Source organism: Lotus japonicus, chromosome 3 (genome assembly GCF_012489685.1).
Source record: "Lotus japonicus ecotype B-129 chromosome 3, LjGifu_v1.2".
In the NCBI taxonomy this organism is placed as follows: Eukaryota; Viridiplantae; Streptophyta; class Magnoliopsida; order Fabales; family Fabaceae; genus Lotus; species Lotus japonicus.
In genome coordinates this window covers 62,229,371-62,256,178 of record NC_080043.1, presented here as the reverse complement: position 1 = coordinate 62,256,178, position 26,808 = coordinate 62,229,371, and the positions used below count along the sequence as shown (strand labels likewise).

At 36.2% G+C, this 26,808-nt stretch overlaps 1 protein-coding gene across 1 annotated transcript; it reads right to left on the bottom strand.

Annotated features, from left to right (window-relative positions):
• LOC130745173 (guanine nucleotide exchange factor SPIKE 1) lies at positions 1-26,548 on the bottom strand. The gene is made up of 31 exons (XM_057597319.1): positions 26,427-26,548; positions 26,153-26,319; positions 25,899-26,061; positions 25,543-25,664; positions 25,285-25,388; positions 25,114-25,169; positions 24,862-24,959; positions 24,608-24,745; positions 22,163-22,474; positions 21,347-21,613; positions 20,281-20,448; positions 19,996-20,193; positions 19,839-19,882; positions 19,309-19,378; positions 18,734-18,895; positions 16,462-16,569; positions 16,235-16,272; positions 15,196-15,340; positions 14,169-14,295; positions 13,573-13,766; positions 10,958-11,088; positions 10,450-10,525; positions 10,225-10,335; positions 6,907-7,089; positions 6,549-6,692; positions 6,277-6,450; positions 5,493-5,840; positions 5,063-5,395; positions 3,572-3,757; positions 693-1,667; positions 1-554 (listed from the first exon to the last, which is right to left on the bottom strand). The coding sequence occupies exons 2-31, from the start codon at positions 26,210-26,212 to the stop codon at positions 300-302; spliced, it is 5,490 nt and encodes a 1,829-aa protein (XP_057453302.1). The 5' UTR covers positions 26,213-26,319; positions 26,427-26,548; the 3' UTR covers positions 1-299.
• Positions 26,549-26,808: the final 260 nt, after the last annotated feature.

Here is a 26,808-nt window from a genome sequence, read left to right as displayed (position 1 = left end):
TGTACACAATAGCTGTATGGCTAAACCACTTGAAACAATAAGATATTTTACAGAAATGACATTATTCCCCGCACCACAAACAAAAAATGGGGAAAGGGGGGAAACTAGAGACTAGATGATACACAAACAGAATGATACATGTTTTCCTCCTACTGCTTGGTTCCCACGATTAAATCTTAATATATGGAACCATGATGCAAATGCAAATACACATCTTTGCAACCGAGAGAAGAGGGAATTGGGGGAAAACACTATGAACACAGCGAAGCAATATTAGAAAGCAAATACTTGAGCCAGTGTCATAGCTCTGAGAGAATGGCAGGAATGTAGTGCGATAACTCGGCTGTTAGAGACTGAAATCCATTTACAAGTTGCGTATGGAAATCCTGATCTTCCTCACCAATCAATCTGAAATGTACCCGGATGGCACGTTTACATACAGCCATGAACTCAAGAAGAGCAGCTATAAGTTGCTGCAGTTCCTGTGATCGCAACCTTGTTGCAGGCTCCCCAGACAAGAAGGCTGTGCAAACACTCAAAACCCCACTATTCACCTGCACAAAAAGCAGTGGCTGTCAGAATTGAGAAACCTAAAGTAAAGCATCCAATGTTCATATCTGGATTTTAGCTCATTTAGCAACCAAAATGCATATTGCATATGATAGGTAATAAGAACCAATACTACAACATACTTGTACTGCAACACTGCCTTGAAGGATTCTTTGTAGACTCTGGAGTCGTGGAAGTTGATCCCCCTCAGAACTTCGAGGCTCTTCAAGCTCATTTCTTAATGCAGCTGTTCGCGTTTCAATCATTCCAATTGCATTTTCTACAGGCGAAAATTCAAGGGACTCAGATTTGATTACCACTAGCCTATTTACTAAAGCTGGAAATGAACCCTCGGTCTGAAGAACAGTGCGTCTCTTCCATTGATCTTCCAATCCACCTTGAGTCTTGCCATTTTTTGTAAATGGGGTATCAAACAAGAAACGGTCAAACACACGAGCACGGACACTTCCAGTAGAAAGAGAAAAAATTCTTTCTCTTCTACTTCCTAAATCTTCATCTTCCATGACTGCATCAACGGCAGTAATCTGAAGGTAGCAGACACCAGGCTGTAACTCCTCTGCCTTCACTTGCCTAGAATCTGGAATAATGTGCAAAGTATGATTACCATCCATTCTAGACTCGTATATGTGACTAAGCTTTTCCATTATATCCCCTAGACGCACATCACGTGGCTCCCGATATATATATTCCTTTTTGTCAAGTTTTCCAAATCTATCACCGTAAAATCCAACTCTGTAGTATGTTGCATCAGTAAAAGGAATTGGACTAGATTCCTGTTCAAGTATCGACTCATAGATTGTGGTAAGTAATGTGTGACATTTAGCTAGCTGTCCATAAGCCCTCCTGCTTTTGTAAACTGGAATTACAAGTTCCAGAATGCTTGCACAAAAATGAAAAAGCTCAGCTTGTGAAAAGAGCTTATTAGCAAGCTGCAGGTACTTCACAGCAGAGTCAACTGTCAGTTTTGAAGCACCATATCCCTCTACCTCTGCAGCAGATGCTTCAGATGTGATCTCACTGCTGACCATGGGACAAATCTTACGTAATGAAGCAACATGGTCTTTGCTCCAAACACCATCATTTCTGGCAACAAGGGCCTGCATCAAACATAGTAACAGAGTAAGTGTGAAGCTCATAAAAAAAGTGTTGCTATATAAATCAGATCACAACAATGAAGAATAAGAAATAAGATAATGAGGTCTAATATGGAATCAATGGCTACTCTTAAAATTTGAGTTAGGTCAAACTCTACCCCAAAAGTTAGCTCAAGGGTGAGTTCTGGGTGACAATTGTTTTAACTTGAGAACAATGGGGATCTTCTCAACAGCACTCCTAAAACCTAGGGCCGAGCATCTGGAGCGTGAAATTTGCAGATCATCTATGGGTCCCATATATGGGTGCTCTCCAATAAACGGATCTAGGATAGGTGTGATATAATCTTAAAATTTGGGTTAGGCCTAACTCTACACCGAAAGCTAGTTTATAGGTGAGGGTTGTTTTAACGTTCATAAGGACTAGGTTTATGGGTGAGGGTTGTTCTAAGTTCTAACCTTCATAAGGACTATGTTAACCATATCTCTAGTCAACGTGAGACTTATCAACTACTACTGATAGAAAAAAAAAACATTGATAGAGTTAAATGAATGACGTCTACCATTTGGGTTATCTTTTAATGATCAGATTTGACTATGCTAACTCTTTAGTAATCTCTATCACTTTAGATAGCTAACTGTAATATCTAAGGCTAATAATAGGTCCTTCAATAAGTGCTAAGGCTTTGACTTTTTCAATGAAAGAAGAAATCTTTGAGGGAAGGAAGTACAAAAGGATCCCAAATCCTACTACAGGGATACAGAAACTACACTGCTACAGTGAGTAAAAAGGAAAATAAAGTGTTATAAAACCCATGAAAAAGCTATAAAATCAGCCTAACCCTCAATTATACATTCGCCGAAGGCCAGAGAAAGAATCTTTTATGTTTATTTTTTTGTTTGAAAAGGGAGGATTCCCCTTCACATCCGCCCAGAAGCTGGAGGTTAATTTTGGTCCTTTTAGTTCCACTCATTCTCAATATAATCCTTATATTGTTCCAAACCAGTCCTTAAACTAATAATGTTTTCAAAATCTGCCCTGTTACTATAACTCTGACACTCAGTTCACTCAGTAAGCGTTTATTTGTGCAGTAAGTGCTCCTTTACAAGTTCTTTTACTTGTAAAAGAACTGGCTTGTAAGTAATCCATTCTCGAATATGTGCTTTTTTCAATAGGTGATCGTTTGGATGCACATTTGTACTATAAAATGTCAACTAGGGGACTCTATTGACGTTATGATAAAGACAATTTTAAAATGTTTGTAATGATGAGATGAGCGCTGATTTAAAAAAAGAAGCTAGAAACCAAATTGAAAATGAAAACCATGGCAAGTAAAGCTTTAATTTAACCTCTAATTTTTATCCTCCCTCCCTCAGTTCTTATCACTAAGTGTGATATCAACATATATAGAAAGGTCTCTAGGTGTACTTTGTTCAAGTTGAAAAGTTTTCATGCATGAGCAGACTAGACAAAAGAAAGGGAAAAAGAAGAAAAGGTTAAGTTTCATTTAACAGCTAAAGCTTTAGGCAAGGGGGAAAAAAGTAAAAATATTCATTTTCCGGGCATTGATAATTTGAGCTGTCCAGTTGGAAACACTATAACTCGCTAACTGAAGGAGAATTGGGAATAATGTACTAAATTTGTCTTTCGATTGTAACCAAAAGTTTGTATCTGTCCTGATTCAACAATCATGTTTTGTCTAGTCACAGTTTACCCAATCCGAAAAGAACATTAACAAACAACCAGAATTAGAAAAACATGACTACATACACCAGGTAAAAAAAAGTAATTATTAATCACACTGGCATTTAATGTTTAGCTGAGCCTAGAATATGCCCATCAATATAATTTATGCATCATGAAAATTCCTAGTCTGCATTCTTTATGCATAAATAAATCATGTCTTTACCTGCATCACAACACCAGCAACGGCAACGGCACACTGAGCAGCTTCTGCCCATGACTGCATTTCCTGATGCGCATCACATAGATGAAGCAGCCACATTATGTGAAGATCAGGAACTGGAGCAAATGCCATTGCCAATTTATAGAAGCTTTCAGCAGTAGCATATCTATCCATAGTCATCACAGGGCCCTGGAACAATAAGATTACACTTAGTATTGAAATTGATGCCCATTAAAAAGGTTCACAATGATCAGGAATACATCCTTAAACAGATGAGCATCCAGAACTGGCAGCTTTATTTCTACCTCCTTCTTGAGAGTTAAACATAAAATTTAAAACAGGGTATCAGAGAGCATAGGAAGGCTCTGATATCATCTTAGAATTTGGACTAGGTCCAACTCTACCCAAAAACCTAGCTTTGAGGTATCAGAGCCAAATTCTAACATGGTATCAGAGTCTGTTTATTGGGCCACAGGCCACCTATAAATGAACCACATGCTTCAAATGTCCAGCATTGGGTGTGACAAGTGTGTTTTGAGGCTCTTCATATGTGCGTGTTCAGTTGTTTCCTGTGGCAGATACTAACTTTGTATACCTTCAGCTTTGTGGTTGTATTTGGAGGATTCCTTATCCTCTCTTTTATTTATATTCAAATCTAACCCATTTCCTGAATGAACACCTTTACCGAAAGTTTAAGCTCACATGAATGATTTTAAGCTTATATAACAGCTCTAATATGCCCGCTCACATCCTTTATACTTGAATCATAGACAATGCATAAGCCCACCGACCTTATGCTTAAATACATCCTTTTAATTTCAAAAAAATCACTTGATCATTTAAGTTCTAATACCAATCATGACCTATCTCCCAAAAACTAGTTGACTGAAGGCATGTGAATGATTTTATACTTTACATGTTGATTATGATAATGATTGCGAATCTTTCGATTTCTAGACGTTGGTTGATTTGTCGTATAGCTTTTGTATTTAGCAGATTCCACACCCTAAAGTTTGGGATTGATTTAGGATTTATTTCCTCAAAGTTGTATATAAAATATAAATATGTACAAACCATTTGATAAATACAAGAGAAATATATTCTGACCACATTTCTCTTTAAACACGTCTAAATTTACTTATGGAAAGAAAAAAAGATAAGAGCTTGGACACAAGAATTATGGATTTTTTATTTCCATTTCTTAATATTGCTGTTTCTAGTATTTGCATATTTTCATGGGAGGGCATAAATTGACATTTGGTACAAGAAAAAGAAGGCATGACAGTCATCATCCATTACAAATGAAAACAATGTATATCTGGATCAAAGATATTAGATAAAGAGCTGACTTGGTATTAAAAATTGTGAGTATAGCCCCAATATATGTAACATAAGAGCATAGTGCAAATAGGTTACCCCAGAGTTGAATTGCAATAACTACATATATGATCTTACTGCATTAAAACCCATGATGCATAAATAATTCAAACTTACCAACAGTGCATGCTCCAAGCTAGCATCAAGGGCCAAAAGAGAACTGTCAGAGAGATATTTCACTTCTGACCAGGACCACCTATTCTCTGTCACTTTTTCTGGTATGGCCACAAGAGCACTCTCTTGTAATCCACACTCCTTCAACAGGCAAGCACTTTCAGTTTCATCCTTCATTTCTTCTAAAGATTTCCTAAGTCGTCTTGCTTCACCACTCTCTTCTAGGCTTCCATCAGATCGCATTTGAGTCACTTGCACATCAGACATTAGCTCTGATAATGTGATAATCAACATTACTCTTAATCTTGCTGTCTGCATAAAGTAATGAAATGAACACTGCACAAATTGGGGAAAACAAAAACAATGTTTAGATTAATATGATGTGAAACCAAACAGAGTAAACTACCAAAAGTTCAAATAGATGAAAACATACCCTCACAAGTATTTGAAGCCCAACAACTGCCCTTTTCCTGATGTTTTCATTTCGAAAAACAGCAAGCCGAAGGACATGGAAAGTGACTTGCTTTAGAAAACGATCATTTTCCCTTGCCATTAGAGTTGCCCCATGTAAATCAAACACATTGTTAAATACAGGAAAAAAAGCTTTCCAAAAAGCGAGTGGCTGATTTCTCGATAGAAAGCCCGTGAATACTGCTGTGATGCAATCAAGTTTTCCATAATCAGTGGTAATGCTATGCGATGCTGCCATCGTAGAGAACTTTTCAGCCACCTCCAAAACCTGAAGACTGACAGCAGCACTCAAGTTTTCCTCCCAAAGTTCCTACAATATATACACACCGACACCCAAGAGCTGAGAGAAATGTCTCTGTTACCAAATGTAAACAGATAAACAAATACATACACATATTTTCAGAATTCAGAATTGTGCATAATGACAAGAATGCTTAATTCACAAATTAAAATTACAATTGAAGTCCACAAGAGGATGTAACAGCATGAATTTATAAAAAGGAATTTACAGAAACACATGACATCCTTGCTTTAACTGATAAAACATCTTAACAAAATTATAAACTATTAGAGTAACACATGCGTGACTCAAAGAAGTACCACATTGTATAAATAAACAAGTGTACAATAGTATACAAGTTAAAGGAAACACACACCTATTGCCTTAAGTGGCTTAAGGTTTTGTGGTGCGTGGATGTAACTTATATTTCTAACAAAATATTATTTTAATTAAATAAGAAGAGTACCAATTTCTGCCTCAATAGTGGGTGTAGTGATTCTCGAAGTGCTTGAGCAGAAGCTCCAATCCTAGAGGACTGTGCTTGAGCAAGAGCTTCTCTCAACGAATATGGCTGGCTAGGGGAGCTTAACTGTGAATTTACTCTCTGCCATAAGTATCCACTATCAGGTGTTCCCTGAGGCTGCCAATAAAAATTTAAAGGCATAAGATGCACAAACCAAGCAGTTACAATACAACAAACCTTAAAATTATACTACAATATTATACTAGTTGGCTCACCCTGACTTCCTGCCTTGAGGCCTCCGATAGATAGTTGTTGATTGCAGGAGAAAGTCTATCAGAGTACTTGGGAGACGCAGGCGCCTCCCCTACAGGGTTGCGAGAACTTGAGCCAAGTAACATGCCATCAGAGGGCTTTTTGTGCTGTAAAATAAACTAGAGTTAACATGACAATAACAATTATGATAATTGACAAAACAAGATTACGAGACAAAGGAAAAGGCCATCCAATCCCTAAGCGTGTTCTGCCTATTTCTCTTTAGAATTTTATCATGCACCAACTTCAAAATTTATAAATACAAAAACCAAACCAATCACATGATCCAGACGAATGAAAAACTAATGTACATAGTTTAACCTCAAATAGAAGTAAGCATTCCTCCATAAGCTTGAAAAACAATCTAGTCCGGGCAATGCTTTGCTGCCATGCCTTGACAAGAGATGCATCATCAAGGGTTCGAACTATTTGCAGAATCACAATGGATACTTCACGCTTTTCAACAGAATTCAGGTTGTAAAAAACAGGCATTTCATCTAATATCTGAAAAGATGACCAAAATATATTAGAGAAATTAGAATTCAAGGAATAAAATAAAAAAGAAAAATGACGGCAGATAGTAAACACATCATTCGGCACATGGTGTTACCACAAATATTGACCATTGTATGGAACAACTATCCTAAAAGCTTAAGCTGTTATGTGAAGAGTGAAGACACATGAATGGTTTTATACAACATTTCTAACACACTGCCTCAGGCAAGAGCCTATTGGGCTTGAGGCGTGTACAAGCACAGGTTCACCTACCTGTGCTGCAATTCATTAATTTTTTTACGAAAAGAATGGGGGCGTTAGGAACTGAACTCTAGACCTCTTGGTCAGAGGCTATGATACCATGTCATAAAACCAACTAACAAAAAAGCTTATGCTGTTAGGTGAAGGCACACCGCACATGAATAATTATATATTAAATTTGTAACTTTAATTCAAGTCACCTACACTGTTGTGGGCAACAGCAGATCCATTTTTATTAAGGGAAAAGTTAGGAAAGAGGGCAAAACAGCATTTGTACTTGCAAGGAGCGCAGGTCGCCTACAAAGTTTTTTTTTTTCTACATTCTCTTCTCCTATAAGGCAATTTAAGTTGGAAAAGTACTGGACTATAAGGTGCATGGTGGCCAAAAATGGGCCAGACCCATTGTGTGTTACTGTTGGAAGCCTTCCTTTGTATTAGCAAAAGGCTAAATCCATGACTCAAACCCATGACCTCGTAGTCAAATGACAGAAACTGAACCACTGAGCTAAATCTCCACTTCTGTAGAAGTATTAGACTATCTATAAATAAATATTGGTCAAAGCCCAAATTACTACATCTAATACCAGTTAACAACTTGTGTTTTAACCAGGAGGACAAACAGAAAATAGAGAGAACAAGAATAGTTAACAGAATTTACATCGGTTCAATCTGTGTAGCTATATACTGTTTGAGATATACTCATGTAGCTGAGCAGACTAGTGCCCAGTTAAGTTACAAAAACTGTTAGCTACTGTTGTAATTTTAGCTGTTAGTTGTCCAAAGACCGTCAGTTTGTAACAGCTTCTGTTATATCAAGCTAGCTTTGGCAACAGTTTTATCCAGCTGTTCAACAGACCAGTGTAGTCAGAAGCGCGCTTTGAAGCGCTAAAGCGTGCTAAAGCGCGCTTGAGGTGAAGCTGCGCTTCAAAGCGCGACTAAGGCGGAATTTGGCGGAAGCGTGGCGAAAGCCCAGAAGCGTGATTTTGAAGCTTCTGCCGCTTCTGCCAGATTCCCCGTTTCCGGGTTTTTTGACCCGTTTCTGACCCGACTTGTTAAAATTAGGGATTTAAAACCTAATTTTCAAGTATTCCTCTTCTATCTTGAGTCTCTCTCTCTCGTTGAAGCTGCTGCGTCTCTCGCCGTCTGCACAGCCGCCGCGCCGGCGACTCACAATTTGCAGGTTTGACCCTCTAACTCTCTGTGTTGTTCCTCTTCGACCCTCTCCCTCTGCTGTTCCTCTTCGATTCTCTCTCTCTCTGTTGTTCCTCTTCGAGACTTCGACCCTCTTTCTCACTTACCTCTGCTCGATCATTGTTTTCTTCCATTTTTTTATTAGGCAAAATAAGCTTACAGCATTTATATATTATCCAAAATAATGATGCTTCCAGCCGTGTATCCACGTGGTATTTTGATGGCAATAGCACATAGCACACCACTTAGAAAATTAATTTCCTGTTGTTAATTTGTTATTGGTTCTGTAAAATGGCATAATAGCTATAATATTAATACAGGTTCTGTAACTGTTAATGGGTTCTGTAAAATGGCTATAATAACTATAATATATAATTTGTTATTCAAGTGGCTATAAATTTCGTGTGTATTATTTATTCACCTTTTATCAATTACACCATTTAGATGCATATAAATATTTATAAGTGTAAATATATATAATATATATATAACTGGCAAAAGAGGCTAAAGCCTACGCTTTAGCTAGCGCTTTAGCGCTTTACGCTTCTGGACCCTCCACGCTTTATTACTAAATCCCGCTTCTGACTACCTTGCAACAGACTGAACGAATACAAGAAATCAAAACTATGTTCAATATACATAGGTTTCAGAGATTACAACCTGGATTTAACCCTTCCTCACTTTCCCACAAGTTCCTACATTTTCCTTCATTTTCTTGCTCATGCTCAGATTCTTTCATAGATACTACGACCAGTGAAACCGAAAAATCAATATGATAAATGAAGATTCCAAAAAAGAACCTCAGCGCTAATACTCATATCCAAATACACTCAGGTTCTTATTGTTGTGCCCTGATTTAGAACACTCCATAACCAAACCACTAAGACACACAAAATGAGCCTGATCTGGCCTGGGTCTAATTTAAACTAGGTCATAGGTCCTCCGACGTGAAGTCTTCAGTATTTCCAAATCTGCTAAGGGAACAGATTAAAATATGCCACATATACTGACATATACAGCAGGGGCTAACGACCAAAATTTGTGGCAAGATGCGCTTCTGAGTCTATAGGCTAATTCCCTCCGCTTCAAGTCGAAACTGGCCGACGCAATTATTAAATCTTGAATAATTACTTTCGACGTGATAAATTATTTATTAAACTCATGATTAAAGAAGCAATTAGACAGTAGCCAGTGTAACCTGAAAAGTATATGAGATCTATAAACACAGCATTTGCCATCTTCGTACAGCTCATGCTCTCTGGTTTAAATTGAATTTTTACAAAACTTGTGGTGAAAAACTATTTCATCCACAGCAACAAATGATAAGCAAATAATATTTGCAGTTTATTCCTAATATCCTTGCGAACATTATATAGTTCCTACATGTCACAATTTTGTTCAACTTCCAAACAGCTCTTGTCCAACTACACCTAGATGTTCACTATTGCAACATGGGACAAGCAGTGATGCCAGGTCTACCATCAAGTTTCTTTTCCCATTAACTTATAAGCATTTAGGAGTACAAGTATGCGTAAAAGCCTCAGATTCTGATCCATTAATCTTATTGCCCAAGAATATTAAATCAGAGGAACTTCACAAACTTATTGAATTAGGAAATAAAAAATCCACATTAAGTCACAATATAAACACAACTAGACATTAGCAAATCAGAAGTAAAGTAACTCTACACACCTGTCCAATAAGTGGGAAATAGAGCTGAGCAATATACAACTTATCTTCTGGCTTCTGGTATCTGACATCAAACTCATGCTTGCACAAGAGCACAACCAATATTCTCGCTGCCTGCAAATGGATACACAAGGAGGAAACGAAAGTATCAATAAAAAATTTATGAAGTAGAAATAAAACAAAAGTTATCAGGTAGAAGAAAATAAGGATCTATTCCTACTAAATCACCTTTGCTCGTAGAGACAAATCTTCATGATCCCAAGTAACAAAAAGTTCTTGTATCAATACAGATGAAAGGTAGTTCCTATGTAAGAATGAATGAACAGTCAAATATACAGGTGATTGATGTATACATAAAGTTTCACAAATCATAAATCATAACTGAAGTAGTATTACTCCATATGTTTCAGGACTTTAATTTAAACCCACGCCCTAGTACAACAAAGTATAGCATGGTTTCCCAACATTTAAGAAAAATAAAATCCAAATCAGATAGGTCAACCAAGACTAATTTCCAATGATTAGAGAAAAAAAGCATCCAATCAGAGAGATCAACCAAAACTGGTTTGATGTCATGAAAGAGAATACCATAAAATCAGATAGGCCATAGGTCACTTAAGATAGTTATCATCAGTAAACAATATTGACTACTTCGTAAGGAAATGTTTGTGCCAAGGACTACAACATGCCATACATAAGTAATCAAATAAACATTATATTTATAACAATGAAGTACCTATCTGAAGGGTCTCTCCCAGGCATTTCAACAAAAAGATCATGGTCACATATTATTTGTAAAAATGTAAGTTTGCATTCGTGAAGAACCGATTGACATACACCAGAGAACTTATCAAGATATAAAGATACCTGCAATAGATAATAACATTTGCATGAGGTCCAAGAATCAAAGCATGGAGAAAAACCAGAGGAAAGAACACAAAAAAAGAGACTAACACGTTCACTGAAACAAAATTTAGCATGCAAAGGGGTTGAATCGAAACCAGCAATTTCAGAGACAGGAACCAAACTGAAAACTTACAAATTTTCAAGAGTAGTCATTTGGTCTATGGTTTTTCTACATTCCCTCAATCTCTAGCTATTGGAATACACTTCATGTGATCTACTTATGTTAGGATCCAAGAAAAACCTCCACTTTGGAAGGTTTATTCTAGGCTTAAAGGGTCCAAAGGCCCCTGAAATTACAAAGGGAATCAAATCCAGGACCTAGAAAAATTTTGCATCAAATTGGGTCCCTAGAATTTTTTTTTTAATTCAATTAAGGCCAAAGTGTGCCAGAGCTCAATTTTGTCCTAGTCAGCTTTTCCACGTGGCTTTTTAAATTTTTTTTAATTAGAAAAATTAATTAAAAATAAAATTTTAATTCCAAGTCAGTTATGTTAGCAGAAAAAAAAAAAACTTAATAAAATCCTAATCTAAACATAAATCTCTAATCTAAACATAAAATCAAATCCCTAATATAAACATAAAATCAAATCCCTCAAATTAACCCTATCTATCCATCATCAGCCCCAATTTCAACCCTAACGAAGAACACCTCCAGAGAACACCTCCACCTCCAGAGAACACCTCCACCTTCATAGAAGATGAAGATAAAACAAAATTTCAAAACAAGAAACAAAAGAAGGACATACACGCTTGTATTTCCCCAAACCCAGATTGTATTTCCCTTCATCCCAAAAGAAGAAGAAAAAACCCAAACCCTTTCAACATCTCCATCACAAACCCAAACCCAAATCTCGGATTTTCCAGATCTGCAACTAGCAAGCCACAACCAGCAAAGCCACAACGGCGAGATTCCCAGAAGCGGTTCCATGGACAATTTCTTCAACGAGCTCTTGAAGGATACGCACGCTTGTATCCACCCCCACGCGGCCACAGAGGACAAAAATGAAGAGAAGAGGAAGAGATTAAGAGATTCAGCCATGGCCTTTGGGCACCGCCACCACATGTTCAGAAACCAGCCATCGTTCCTCTTCTTGGTTTGGGACAGATCGAAATCCCATTCTTCGTGTTCATCTTTTATGGGTATGGTGGGGGTTGAGATTGGACACAAAGTTCGAATTTTGGGTTGAGATTGGGCAGAAAGAGGAGTGTTTCCTTCTGGGTTTCTGAGATTGGACACAGTTCAAATTTTGGAGTGTTTTGGTGAGGTGGTGTTGTACGATGGTGAAGGAAAAGTGGTTTTGGGGTTGAGGAGATGATAGAGGAAGGCAGGTCGGGAGAGGGTGCGGAGGATGAGGGAGTAAGCAGAGGAGGAAAGAGGGGAGGAATGATGGGAACGACACCAGTTGAAGAAATGGAGTTTGTGGGAAGGGTGAAGAGATGGGTTGGATGGGATTTGGAGGATGACATGAGGAGGTGCTTCTATTGAGGAGGGAGGAGATTCAAAACAGAAGTTGCAGCTTCAAATTGGGTATTTGGGGCTTAATTGAAGAGATTGGTTAATTAGAGCTGAAATTAGTTAAATTGGTGATTTTATTAAGTTTTTTAATTTTTTTCTGCTTAAATAAATGAGTTGGAATTAAAAAATAATTTTTTATAATTTTATAATTAAAAAATAAAATAAAAATGACACGTGGAATTGCTGAGTAGGATAAAATTGAAGTCTGGCAGCATTTGTCCTTGATTGAATTAAAAAAAAATTCTTAGGGACCCAATTTGATGCAAAATTTTTCTAGGTCCTGGATTTGATTCCCTTTGTAATTTCAGGGGCCTTTGGACCCTTTAAGCCGTTTATTCTATAAGGGAGCGTGGAGACAAGGAGAAGGAAGCCTAATTGTGTGGGCTATCTTTTAGTTTAAGAGTCGAACTTTTATTTTAGGAGTTTATCTTCTATTTTAGTAATCTGTCTTTATTTGAAGAGCCTATCTTTATAGAGTTAGATGAATATAAATTTTCTACACATCTGCCCAAACCACCTAAAGGTGAGATTCCACCATTTTTCCCCCAAAAACTATAGTACCTGAACTTTCTCTCTATTGCATTTATTCCAGATTTCACTCATCCATCTTAAAATTTTCATTTCTACAACAAAACTATTTCCTAGTTGGCTACTCATTACATAAAATTTAGTCATATCTGGTAAAATTATCCCTTAAACTTGAGCGGTACTTTTCTATCATGGATAACACCCAAAGCATCCCTACATTTCAATTTTAAAATCATATGGTTGACATCTCTCTATTTCCCATCAATAAATAGAGCCCCTAATGCGGTCAGACATAGGAACTAGGAAGTCTCCAATTTCGTCATTAATATGCAAACAGCATTATAAAATTCAAGAAAAATAACAACCAAATATACGGGAAACGTAGCATACAAACAGCATACCAGCTCAAAAACTTGTCGTGGCTCAATAATGGATAGAAGATCATAACAAAAGAAGGCCAAACTACTGTTCAACCGTTTTGCTAAGCTTAAACCCTTTTTGCAGCGTTCATGCACCTCAGTAAGAAGGCAATCGTACAACTGCATTATACATCTGAATACACCATCCTTTAACTGCATTGGTGGGATATCTTCACCTTTTGTACAAAAAGGAAAGAAAGATTGAGATCAAAATTCAAGCTAGAACCTAAGCAAATTCAAATAGTAAATGGATGTCATTTTTTGAACTTTGAACACAATATATAAATTGAAAGAAGACCAACAACCTCTCCACTACATCATACACAAAAAACACCAAATGAGACAGCTAAGTATTTAGTAAACCTGTTAAACTGCATAACTGTATCTGTTAAAGCTAAATACAGCCATCATGTCTATATATATTTTAGGCAGAGATCAAAAAATTAAATCATCAACCACCACTGTGGGACTCCGAATTCACAATTGAATCCCCAAAAAATTATTCAGATAATTAAAAGTTAAAAATTCAAAAGACACTCAATTGTTTAAAACATCAAATCAGAAGCTTTTAAAGTTACCTATCGGAAGACTATGATAGAAGAGGCGAGTCTTCTCCAATGCCATTGATTTAACAATTAGCTCCAGAAAAAACCAAGCCATTGCCAAAACATCATCATACACAGGTCCAACACGATACCCTTTAGCCTGAAAAGTGAACTCAATTCTATTTACTAAACTGAAGAGTTAAATGAAGCAGACATTTTAAGATTCTTTTTTAGCAATTTACACACAAGCATGAAATCCATACACAAACACACAAATAATAAAGTCAAAATTAGGTAGCACATCCTTAATAGAAAAGTAAGTAAATGCAAGCAAAATTAGTCTATTTGCAAAAGAAGATAATTATGGATGGCTCCTAGTCCAATCTAAATCTACTATGATAGCTGGTTAAAAAGGGATTACACAAAACTGCAAATAAATAGTTGAAGAAATACTCTGCCTCAATTTAAAAACAAAATGCCAATAAAAATTGAGAAAGGAAGTGGGTGAAAGATATTTACACATAATTATGTCAACTGTAAATAGTTAGCTGCACAGAAAGACTACTGTAGACCTGAAAGTTCCCACTTCAACGAAATAATACTAAGTTCTTAAAAACATGATCTTGAAACTCAAGCATCATTGTCAAACCTCCATCCATGTAAACTTCCTACTTTCCCCCTAACATTAAACCAGCATATGCACGAAAATGTGCTAATACATGAGAAAATTCAGACAGATGAATGATGGTATTAGAGTAGAGTACACATTACTCTGATTAAGTAGTTAGTTACTGTTAGTATTGCAGTTAGTATTTCTGATTCAGTTAGATTCAGTTAGAGTGAGCTGTCATTACAGCTGTCATATAACAGATTCTGTTAGAGTAGTTAGCTTGCTTAGCAAGTCTTGCATTCTCTATAAATACTGAGACTACTCTTTGTACTCTTCAGCTTTTCAATAATGAAATTCAGTTACACTTCTTAGAGTTCTTAACAGATGGTGGTAATGGTTACATAAAAAGCAGGAATTGGAATAGACAATAGATTAGGAATATTTCAGTACCTTACTTCGTGCCAGGCTTCCCCAGACAGTGGATAATCCAGGATATACTGGTGGTTGTCGACCACCAAAATCATCAAAAGCACAATCCACATAGTTGACTAGAAAATGATTTCTTTCAGCATCATCAACCGACTCTTGCTGTACCCTACAAATTAAACTCATATTATATGAAAAATCAAATGGTGATCACGAATTTTAAGAATAAATTTACATTCCTTTTTACAAAACATACGAGGCATGCCAAGGCTATTTATATCCACCAACACATGGGAAGAGTTTAGTGGTAGTATTTAGTTAGTGTTTTCATCAGATATCTTTCTTGCCCAAAAACTGTAGTCATGGTACTGCAAACCATATTCTATTTCACGTGCAGACTTGAAGGCTTATTAATGAATTTGATGCATGACACAAATACATGCAACTGCAAGGAATAACACAGAATGCATACTCCCTGTTTGTCTCAAATCTTCCTTTTTGAGTGGCTTTCAATTAGGTTTCACTAATTTACAATTATTAAGAAGCAGAAGTTTAAAAAGGCAACTGTATTTGAATCTCTTAATAACCTCTGTACATAGAGCAGTAGCCAACACACAGACCATACCCATAATAGATGTAAATACATCTCTAAACATAGTCACTTAAAGAAATTACTATACCATAGCGGTACATATTCAAAGAACAAGAACTCTTCCAAAAACAAACTACTGATTTATAAATGAAATAATTGTCTGATTTGCACATATAGCTAGCATATACAACTTTAACTAACTTAAACTTGGGTCTATTAGAGAATTGATGTGAGAAGATATGATTGCATTGAATGATCAGTTACATACATGTATAGGGATTTATAGTTATTGTTTCAGTCGCATGAGTAACTACCAGTCTACCACTGTAACAAACACTACCAGACTACACCCAACACTAACTGAGTCAGTTCTATCATCTATGGCAAGGATACATTAAAAATGCACGAATGATTATGTTGTTAACAGTATACTAACACAATACACTAATATAATATAGGTTAAAGGTATACCTGGTTACAATATTAACCATAGCCCGGAAAGCTGCAACCTGGAAACAATAGGGACAGATGAATAAATAGACTATAGAGTGAAAGAAGCAAATAATACATGCAAAGAATGGAAAGGGAGGATTAACCAACAAAATATACATTAAAGGGAAAATATAAAAAATAAATGCAGCAAAAAGGCTCTTTTTAAAACATGAGACAAAAAAAAATGAACCAGCTAATGAGCAAACCTGTAATGTTTCTCCACCATTACCAATAAGATGAAGTAGCATGTTAAGAATTGGGTGAAGAAACTGAAGTAATGCAGTGGAATCAACATTCTTCAAACTATTAATAGCCTGCATTCCAGAATTAATAAATTTTAATTAAGTACTCCACCAAAGGACATATGATAAGTATACAACATACACATAACGTAACTTAAAATGGTTAGAAGCATACTACATGAACATAACAGCGGCCAAGGAGTACAGAATCAGACGGTCCACAATAAAATTAGTCCAAATAAATTTACACATTTAATTGTTTTGCTTTTAAAGTCATCAATAGCGAAAATATAAGTACCATCTATAGCGGTGGTAATTAAAATAATGATTTACACACTATCTTGCTTGGCTAAATGTCATTCTTCAGTTCTGCGGTTCTGCCAGATAAGTAACAATTTTTGGAATTACGATAGGGTACAAATGTGGAAATGCATATCGGAGAGCATCTTTTTTTAAATGAAAAAAAAAAAACAAAACTTTGTTTGTTTTGAGAGAATAGGCAACGTAAAAATTGAAGGTAGGATGAGATGTCCTTTAAAGCAGAAAAAGTTAAAAGCACAGAAGTAAAAGGAAAGAATCACTGAATCAATAATGAAGAAAATCTATCTCAAGAGTCAACTCTCTGCTTACAACAAATGAAAAATCCTCTTTTTTCAGTACATTGGAATTAAAAACGAAAGGTAACAAAATACAGAAACAAGGATGGTTAAATATCTAGCAGCAGCACAATTGCATCAACTAACAAGCAAACTTGCAGGTCAACCGGGGAAGACTTATATCATGAAGACATGAACGAACTATCCCCAAAAAACTTAAGTTTAGGGTGAAGACATATGAATAATAGAATATTATATTTCAAACACAAAGAAAGGCCCTTATTAAATCAAATTCAGGCATCTTTCTAGAACCAACACAAAAATCGTTTAGATCACACATGGACTAAAAAGATATGGCCTAAGTAGAGCTTATAAAGACCTGCGCAATCCTCACCTTACTATCTAGCTTTTGAGGTTCAATTAGGCCTAGCCCAAATTCAAAATGGTATCAGAGCCAATCTAATATTGGGTCACCCATCGTTGTACAATAAATCAACCTGGGATTTCCCAATGCAATCTACCTTGCCTCCGATTTTCCTAGTGCATTCAGCTTGACATCATAAACTTCCATGGCAATAAAAAAAATTCCTCCTATTCAGTAGTGCATTGAGAACCCACATCGACAAGAGATATGGCCAAAGTAGAGCTTATAAAGGTACAGGGAATCTTCACCTCACAACCCAGCTTTTTGGTTGAGTTAGGCCTAGCCCAAATTAAAGGGACAAAAACACAACAAACATTTTCCCTCCAGATTTGTATCAAAATATATAAGCTAGATAGATAATGAAGAAAAAGAGCTTTCCAAGGGGAACATGAAATAAGATAAGATAAAGATTTCTAGGCAACTGCTTGACTACATTTCATTTCAGCCTTCAATAATTAAGGAGATCAGAATCTCAAGATTTGTTCTACTAGTGTTCATCACGTACACATATACTACTTCCATTATATATGGCAATAGTATTCCCACGAGAAGGCTTGTACTAGAGCCATAACAAAGTCATTCATGAGCTTTCACCTAATAGCTTAAACTTTTATGAGAATTGGTCCTTGACTTTATATTGGATCTTCTACAACCAAGTGGTTGCCATCTCCATTCTTATAAGGTTGAATTTCCGCATATCATAGGGGGTAGGCATGTGTTGTCCAAGTATAAAAGGTATCTCGCATGAGAAGGCATGTATGAAGTTATTTATGAGCCTTCATCTAATAGCTTAAGCATTAAAGAGAGACATTCCGTGAAAAGTTTTTTTAGGAATGGAAAAGCATATTTACACTAAATCAACCAATAGAAAAGAAATACAAGCATACAAACAAGTCAAATCACCATAAAAATGTAAAAAATCAAATAAGGCTTCTCTCCAATACACACAATGAACCCAGAAAAGTTATCAAATTGTGAATCACCAAGCTAATTTTCAAATTGTAGCATTCAGAAGCAGAATGAGAAATAGTTGTAAATATATCATATAAATTATGTAATGCTTCAAGTAAAAAAATTCATGATATCCTTTCCAGTAGATTTAGGGCAATAAATAGCACCCAACAATGATTTCAAAATATATCTGGTACTAAATAAGTCCAGAAGCACAATTGAGATAAACACGAAAAACTCAAAAGCTGGAGAACAATAATGATACCTCCAGAAGTTCAGAACCCCAAGGCGGACTTGTACGAAGAGTGTGGCGGTCGTATTCAAGAAAGAAATCTCTAATACGTTCATTGATAGGGTATAAAGAAGAACATAGCCGTAAACGCAGTCTGAAGACGTTTTTCCCATCTTCCAAATAATCCAATCTCTCCTATTAAAGAAAGCAAAAAGAACATAACAAATTCAAACTACAGAAGAAGTCTCAAGCCAAATAAACTCAAGTGAAGTACAATATAATATACAATTCAAGACCAGTAACCATCATCTCAAGAACGTGAAGTTAAGTGATAAGTTTCATTCACAGTCCTAGGATGTTTAAAATCCTTAAAATTTGGGAAAGTTTGAAATGTTTTTACAAGGGCAAGGATGACATGATAATATCTCATTTCAAAGAACTCTGAGCCAAGACGAAGGTTTTAAGTAAATTTTTCAATCTCACCCTTTACCTCTCTTTTCCATCCAAACATGCTCATGGGTTCACACTACCCAAAGAGAAAGGGAGAACAAGTAAAACATAAAAGTAAATCAAGATGTGAAGGTGTACATTAATATTAGAACACATACCCGTCCTGCATCCTGGAGATAATGAGGGACCAACTCTCTCATAATTGGAAGATTTATTTCTGATCGCAGCCTGTAAAGAAACACAAAAATCATAAACCTCCACAAAATAAGTGAAGAGTATATACATTCTTAGAATTCAGATTAGGCCTAACTCTAGCCCAAAAGCTAGTTCAAGGGTGAGGATTGCTCTACCCTAAACGTGGACTTATTTAACCATATATCTAGTCAATGAAGCTATACTACACACACACACTGAATTACAATAAATACAAGGATTACGGCTACCCTATAATGCATGATACTGTACAGCTGTAGTTATCCTATTTACATCCTTTCTAATGTTTCAAAATTCAGCAGTAAAATTTAGATATAGGATTGCCAATACAAAGATGGACATCGAATTGGTAAATGGTATTTCTATCATAACCAGACCATATTTTTGCAAAAGCAAGAACTAACAAGCAACAAATATCATTAATGAAATAAACATTTATGTCTAACCAAAGAAGGATCAAATCAAGAGAACATACTGAGCATGTGATGATAAAGGAAGAGCTGCATATCCAATTACCACCTGCAAAAGTTTAAGGGAAAACAATTCAAAGGAATCAAAATACACCCAGAAACACAAAACCACTATAAGCAGGAATGAAAAACAGGAAACTAAGTGGGGAAAAATGAACTTACTGGCTTTGGAGCTTCCAATTTTGTTTGTAGATCAACATGAAATAGAGTAAATAGGAGGTGGTGCGTGGGTGTCCACATTGCAGGAAGTGAAAGTTTAATTTCATCATGGTAGCAAGCAACCCTAGCCCCAGCAGCAACTTGGGTGTGACCCCACTTCTGAAATGATGCATCTAGACTTGGATCTCTAGGATACACTGCCTGGGCAGATTAATCACACCAAAAAAACAAGTTAAGAAAGTAGAGCAAGTGTCATGATTTGCAATAAAAAAAATGTAAGGTCAATACCTCCAATGGCTGTCTACGAATATCAGCATCATCCTCCCTGAGTTCAACCCGTATGAACAAATTCCTTTTCCTACCCAAACTTACAGTCAACGGATACACATACAGGCAGTGAAAAAGTTGCAAAAAAGGCTCGTTTCTTGTTGTAGTGCGGAAGTCAAAAGCATGGAACTATATGTCAATCAATATAGAGCATATTAGCATAGATATGGCAAATAGAAAAAGAAACATAAAACTACAGTATCACAATTTCTTCATCGCTGTGGTAAATTTAAACACCATTGGCATTTATTATCATAACCAAATACAACAGTAATTAGCAGGACCCAAAGATTCCTTAAGAGTTATCAGAAAAGAACTAGCAATTAAGAATGCGTTGAAAATTAGACCATACTTGAAGTGTTAAGATTATATGGAAGCTCCCTTTTCTCCAACCATCAATTAGATATAAACCAATTAAAAAATGAAATTCTTGCATTGGATATTGAATGAAGTATAACATAAAACAATTTATGTCTCTTCACTCTAAAGTCCAGGCTTTTGGCACAGTTAATTCATGACATGGCATCAGAAGCTCTTTTCTAAACTAAATAAGTTAACACAAGATAGGTGGTCCTAAGCAATGACCACAATTAAAACCCAAAGGGTTCTTGCATGTGGCATGCTAGAAATGTAATACAACACCATTTATGTGCTTTCACCCAACAGTTTAAGCTTTTGGAATAGCTGTTTCGTGAAAGATATGTCTAATTTTATTTAATTATATATGTCTACTGATAACAGCTAGTAACTCCTTTTATGTAATTTACTCAATCATGATAATTTTTAGGTACACACAATAAAGCTACTTGCTTGATCATACACTCAAACATCCATAATTACTCTTCTTCGCAGAGACACTAAAGAACCACTCAATCACGAACTTGGTTATAAAAATGCACTTAGAAGTAAAAAAAAATGTTACTATAAATCCCTTCAAAGTTAAAACAGTAATCAATACTCTAAAGGGTGGGGGAACTCTGATGGGTAACTTAAAACCGTATATTATCAGCTCCATTATTAGACTTACATCATCAGCATAAGAATCTGAATTTCCATGTTGATTTGATCCATTGCCCGAAACTTCTTTCCCATTACTACCCTGAGGATCATCACAACCATTACTAGGATACTTTCCGGCCAGTGAATCTGCAATGCGATCCCCTGGGTCAACAGAATCATTGGTAGTGCTACCATTTTCTGACACATTTTCCAAATCAGCTGGCGATATCTTGTGCTTTTCAATTTCCAGTTTCAAAACACCTTTGACAGGTTTATGCAGTTTACGCTTGGGATCCTTGACATTTTTTCAAAAAATACCAAGAAAAGAGTATCAATACAAACCACAAACTGTTAGATCATAGCAAGCATATAAATTTGTCTTCTCGAGAAAAGAGAAATGCAGACAGCAAGAACTCAGACTTATAATAAGGATCACAGTGTAACATATCCACTAAATTATGTAGTCCAAGTGCAGTTTCTTTTTAGTTAAATTTTTTAAAGCCCAAACAATAAGATCATCTAAAACGAGTTTGAATTTGTTTCAAAAATTTCATTTAGAATAGAAATGAACACATGAACATAGAGAATGATGCAATCACAGTTTAACATTTAATTAGATGAATATAATAGTTAAACCCATATGAGAACAAAAAAAAACAACAAACAAATAAATTCAATGCATACAGCACACTGAATGATTGCCATATAGTTCTCTCATGTTAATTATCAATATCACTTTAAAGTGCCATAAATAGCAGAAATCTTCAGCCAGAATTTTCATCCCTTAATTTAGACTCTCAGAACAGAAGTAAAGTCTCAACCAAATGAAATCTGACGCACATACCTGTAGTGATTCCTCAGTATAGCTTTCTTTGACTTTATTTAAGTTTGAAACCTCAACTACAACAGAATTTCCATTCGAGTAACTCAGTTTTCCATCTAAAGAGATTTTTGAAGTAGTCTCAAAAACACCTTCATGGGAACTTGAACCAGATACACTTGGAGCAAGAGGGCTGCTCGGAGAAGCAGGCCCTACCGAAGCTGTACCAACACTGCTATCAAATAATGATACAATAGTCCATGCGAAGGACTCTTTGTAAGGCATGATTTGAGACCACACCTGCAATTTTTGCTTCTCTCTCTCAGTCAAGTGAACCTGTCCAGTTGAGGTGAATATTAAATCCCAAAGAACTGTTCCAACAATATATCCATGCACAAATAGTATGGACACGGCACATTAGATGTATTAAAATCCAAGATACCAATCACACAGCACATTATGAATTAAAATAAGCAAGCATTCACATTCAACAGCAAATATTCAGAGAACTTATTTATTTCTTCAGAGGAACTCAAATCTAATCTAGAAAACGTACCTTTGTACCCTCCTATTCCTTTCTAAATCAATAATTTATAGAGTACAGATCACTTTTCACTTTTCAGAGAATCAAAGGACAAGCTAACATCATGGGTAGTGCAAAGACTATTTAATTAATCTGGTCATTTTCATTTTTTTTCATTAAATGAAATAAATTACGTGATTTTCAATATTTTTAGAACCACCATAACCCGTAGAAAAAAATATAAAATATTAAATAAAGAATGAAGATTTAAAAAGAAATGAAACTTTTTAGCTCAGAGCCCTATTTAAGTGCCTAGGTTCATAATTCATGGCATCTATCAAACCACATAGTGCCATTAGATATTAATACATTATACTCTTTTGCTCTCCCTTTCTCATATACAAAGGTTTGATCCTAAAGAGCTTCAAACCATAGTAGTCAATAGCGCGCTATTAAGGAGCTATAGCAGCATAGCATCGTGTCGCAGCCTCCTACCGCTATAAGGTTCCCGGCGTGTCACAGATTGAGACCGCGGCTGGAGCAGAGCTAATAGCAGCCATAATCACGGGAAATTGCGGCCCTTCACAGCCAATAGCGGTGCGAAAGAGTTCAGTGATGTTTTTAGGGGAAAATTTGGAAATTCGTGGGAGGAAAAATTAGGTCAAACACGGTAAGTCATGGAAGAAACACTCCCGCGCCTCATTTCATCCTGGCTGTCTGCTCTCTTCTCAAGTCTTAACCGCCTTGTTCGACCACCCTCATCTCCGGGAACTGCAGCCTTTCTCCGGCGAACACCGTGGGTTTCTCCAGCGGCCGTTGTTTCAGGTGGATTGCTCTTTTCCCCCTTTCTTTTCCTCTCAGTTTAGCTCTTTTTCCTCTTCTTACCCTGTTTTCTTTCCTTTTCTCTTCTTACCATGTTTTCTTTCTTTTCATCAATTCCTCTCTTTTTTTTTCTTCCCCTCTTCCAGTCATGGAATCCTCCTCTCAAGCTCAACCAACCAACACTCCACAAATGTATATAGTATTAAACTGTTCATATATTGCTATCATGAATGTTATGAATTTTGAATAATATTTATCATTTTTTAGTATTTATATGTATATTGTTAGGATCTAATTATTATGGATTAAGATTTATTTTAATTTAGGAGTCTATCTTTTTATTTTAGAGTCTATCTTAGGAGTTGTTAATTTTGGGGTTGGGTTATCTTTTAGAATTATAATATATTTTATTTTAGGAGTTTATATTTTATTCTAGTAGTATATTTTCTTTATTTCAAAGAGATTAAGTTATTGTTATTAGGATTAGTTCTTATAAATAGGAGTACCCTCCATAGGTTTGAGTCATGGATTGAATTATGAAGTTGCAAGGGAACCAGCCCTTTTGGAGAACCAGCCTCTTATTTATCTTTAATTTCCAGTTCTAATCAATAAAAATTCCAAAAATATTTCCTTTTATCTATTTTCTCTATCGTTTCCCTGTTAGGATTTTTCGGATCCACATATATAGTATTAAACTGTTAATTATATAAAAGTATGTATAAAAAATAAGCCCACTATTAGCTATACCACTATCCCACTTATGGGTCCAGCTGCTATCAGGGATTGACTACTATGCTTCAAACATCCAGAAAATAAAAAGACTTGAGCTTGAGTTGCATTAGACAAACGTTTCTTTTAAAGAGGCATCCCTGGATTGCTCTTTGAGATCTGACTTGGAAGGGCACATCCTTCTAATCGTTACGTTATAGAAGTTCTAATTTCTATCCACATGACATTAAATATTTAAGAAATAGTTAATAAATAGACAATACAAACACCTATATTATGCTATAGAAGGTCTTCCTGTAGAGTGTAGATAAAAAAAAATAGGTGGCATGAAATCCATTGCTCAATCACAAAGAAAACAACTAATACAGCAAAGGAATAAAAGCTTCGATACATACTGGATCTTTGCGTGAATAAACAGAAGGAGTAACCCCGCCCTCTTCAGTAGTATGCTTCTCTAACTGGATTAACAAACAAACTGAAGCAGATGGCGCATCTAAGTAAAACACTGCACGAGGTTCATAGGTAACTTTTGCCTGGAAAAAGTATAAAAGGAAATAACCATTGTCACTACAAAAACACCCATTGATTTAGTGTTTTAAGAATAATAATATCCAAGAAAAATTGTTAAATCAGGTCTTGCATAGCTTACATCCCGCATTTCAGTCAGTAAGACATGAAAGTAGAAGTCTTCTGATAATTTTTCTCTTCTCTCCCTATTGTATAAGCAAATTGTGCCATAAAAGGGCTCTACAAAACATTAGAACAAAAACAGAGCCTTGAGTCGCACACTTGAATCCACTCTCAGCATAAACATTAAAAACTAAACGGCATTGGCAGCAGCATTAAGAGAAGAAGCAATCCATCAACATTATCCCACCGATATCAATGCCATAAGACTCACCAGCTAATCCTGCTTGAAATTGTAAAGACTGAATTTTTACAGAGATCTTCATTCCACTGAGATGGCCAACAGAAAAGGAATAACAAATAAATACTCGGTAAAGCGAAAACAAAATGGAAAGAAAGAGAAGAAAAAGCACGACTCGGAAACAACGTCGCAGGAATGCCATACTGTGATATGGGAGTTTCCGGTATCCTCTGCCCAAATATCAATGAGCGCTCATTTTCCCAATCAAATGCCGGCTCATAAGCAGGAAGCGGAGATTGACTAAAATGCTGTACATGAAGTTATTAAAAGAACAAAAAAATTAGAAGCTAAACAAGATCAGCACTAATATTTGCTTTTCAATACATAATAAACCACAAACTCTGAAAACAAGCTGGCAGGGAACCGTCCAACGGAATTAAAACACGAATTAAACCAATGAACCTTTGGAATATCCGAATGTTCTCCATCAGCGGCTTCCATAAACTGCCTTCCCGAAGTACTAGGGACATCATCTTCACTAATATCTTCCCCCTTCGTTCGTCTCGCACTAGCAAGCCGCATTTCTGCATAACCATTAAATTCTTACTTAAAAAAAAACTTCGCGCCGCAATCATTAATCACTAATTAACACAACCCAGAACTCATCCACGTGCCATTAATATACTTCAAGCAAATAAGGCCATTCACATTCACAACATGCACTCTCCCAACACTCCAACACGTGTTTTTCAAACCCTTTTCAAAATGCAGTAGCTAATACGAAAATTGAAAACAGGAAATGAGAAAAAGCGAAATACCAGTCTCAATGTCAGTGTCAGGGCCCTCATATATCTGATTCTGAAACGACGGCGCTCCGATGCTGTCGTAGTGGCCGTACTTGTTCTCATCCTTGACCCAATCCGTGGTGTAGCAATGAACCAGCTCATTGAGATGCGGCCATTGCTCCAGATTCTCATCAAACTACACAAAAACAAAAAACCGAAGCAGAAAACGTCACCGTCTTGCGCATTCCAAGAGCAAGGAGTAAAAAATGGAAAACACCGCTACCTACCTTATTCCGCCACCTGGTGGTGGCCGGAGTGGAATCCCGGCGGTGCCGGAGATGCAGCATCGCGGATCTAGGGTTTCTCCACCGGCGGGGATCGGAAACTCGAGAACCACGACGAGAAGCGACGACGTTCAGGTATCACAGTGCAGGAGCAGGAGCATTCGCTGGATCTGGAAGCAGAGGAATGAGCATTGTGAAGATTGGGTTAGAGAGAGAAAGCTAGAGAGAGAAAGAGAGAAGAAGAAGATGAAGAAGAAGAAGAAAGAGGAGTTGGTACCTGAATGAATGCAAGTGGTGCTGAGAAGTGAGAAGAGAAATGAGTCAAAACAAGTCTGTTGGGAGAAAACGCCAAAGAGGGTTCATATGGAAGAGGTGTCGGACCTCATGTCTCTTTCTAAACTATTGTTATTATTTTTCCTACTTTTTTCTTAGATCTTATTCTAGTCTATTTTTCTTAGCTAATATTTTTGGGAATGAAATTAAAGGACTAAGCTATAATAGAAAGTGATGATCTCATAAGATAGAAAATCACCAATTATTATATGCTTCCAAACAATACAAAATATGTACCTAAATGTAGATCTCATGTGTGCTTGAAAATTTGATATGATTTTCATAGGTAAGGAAGAAATAGTTTTGGAAGAAGTTATGATAAATCA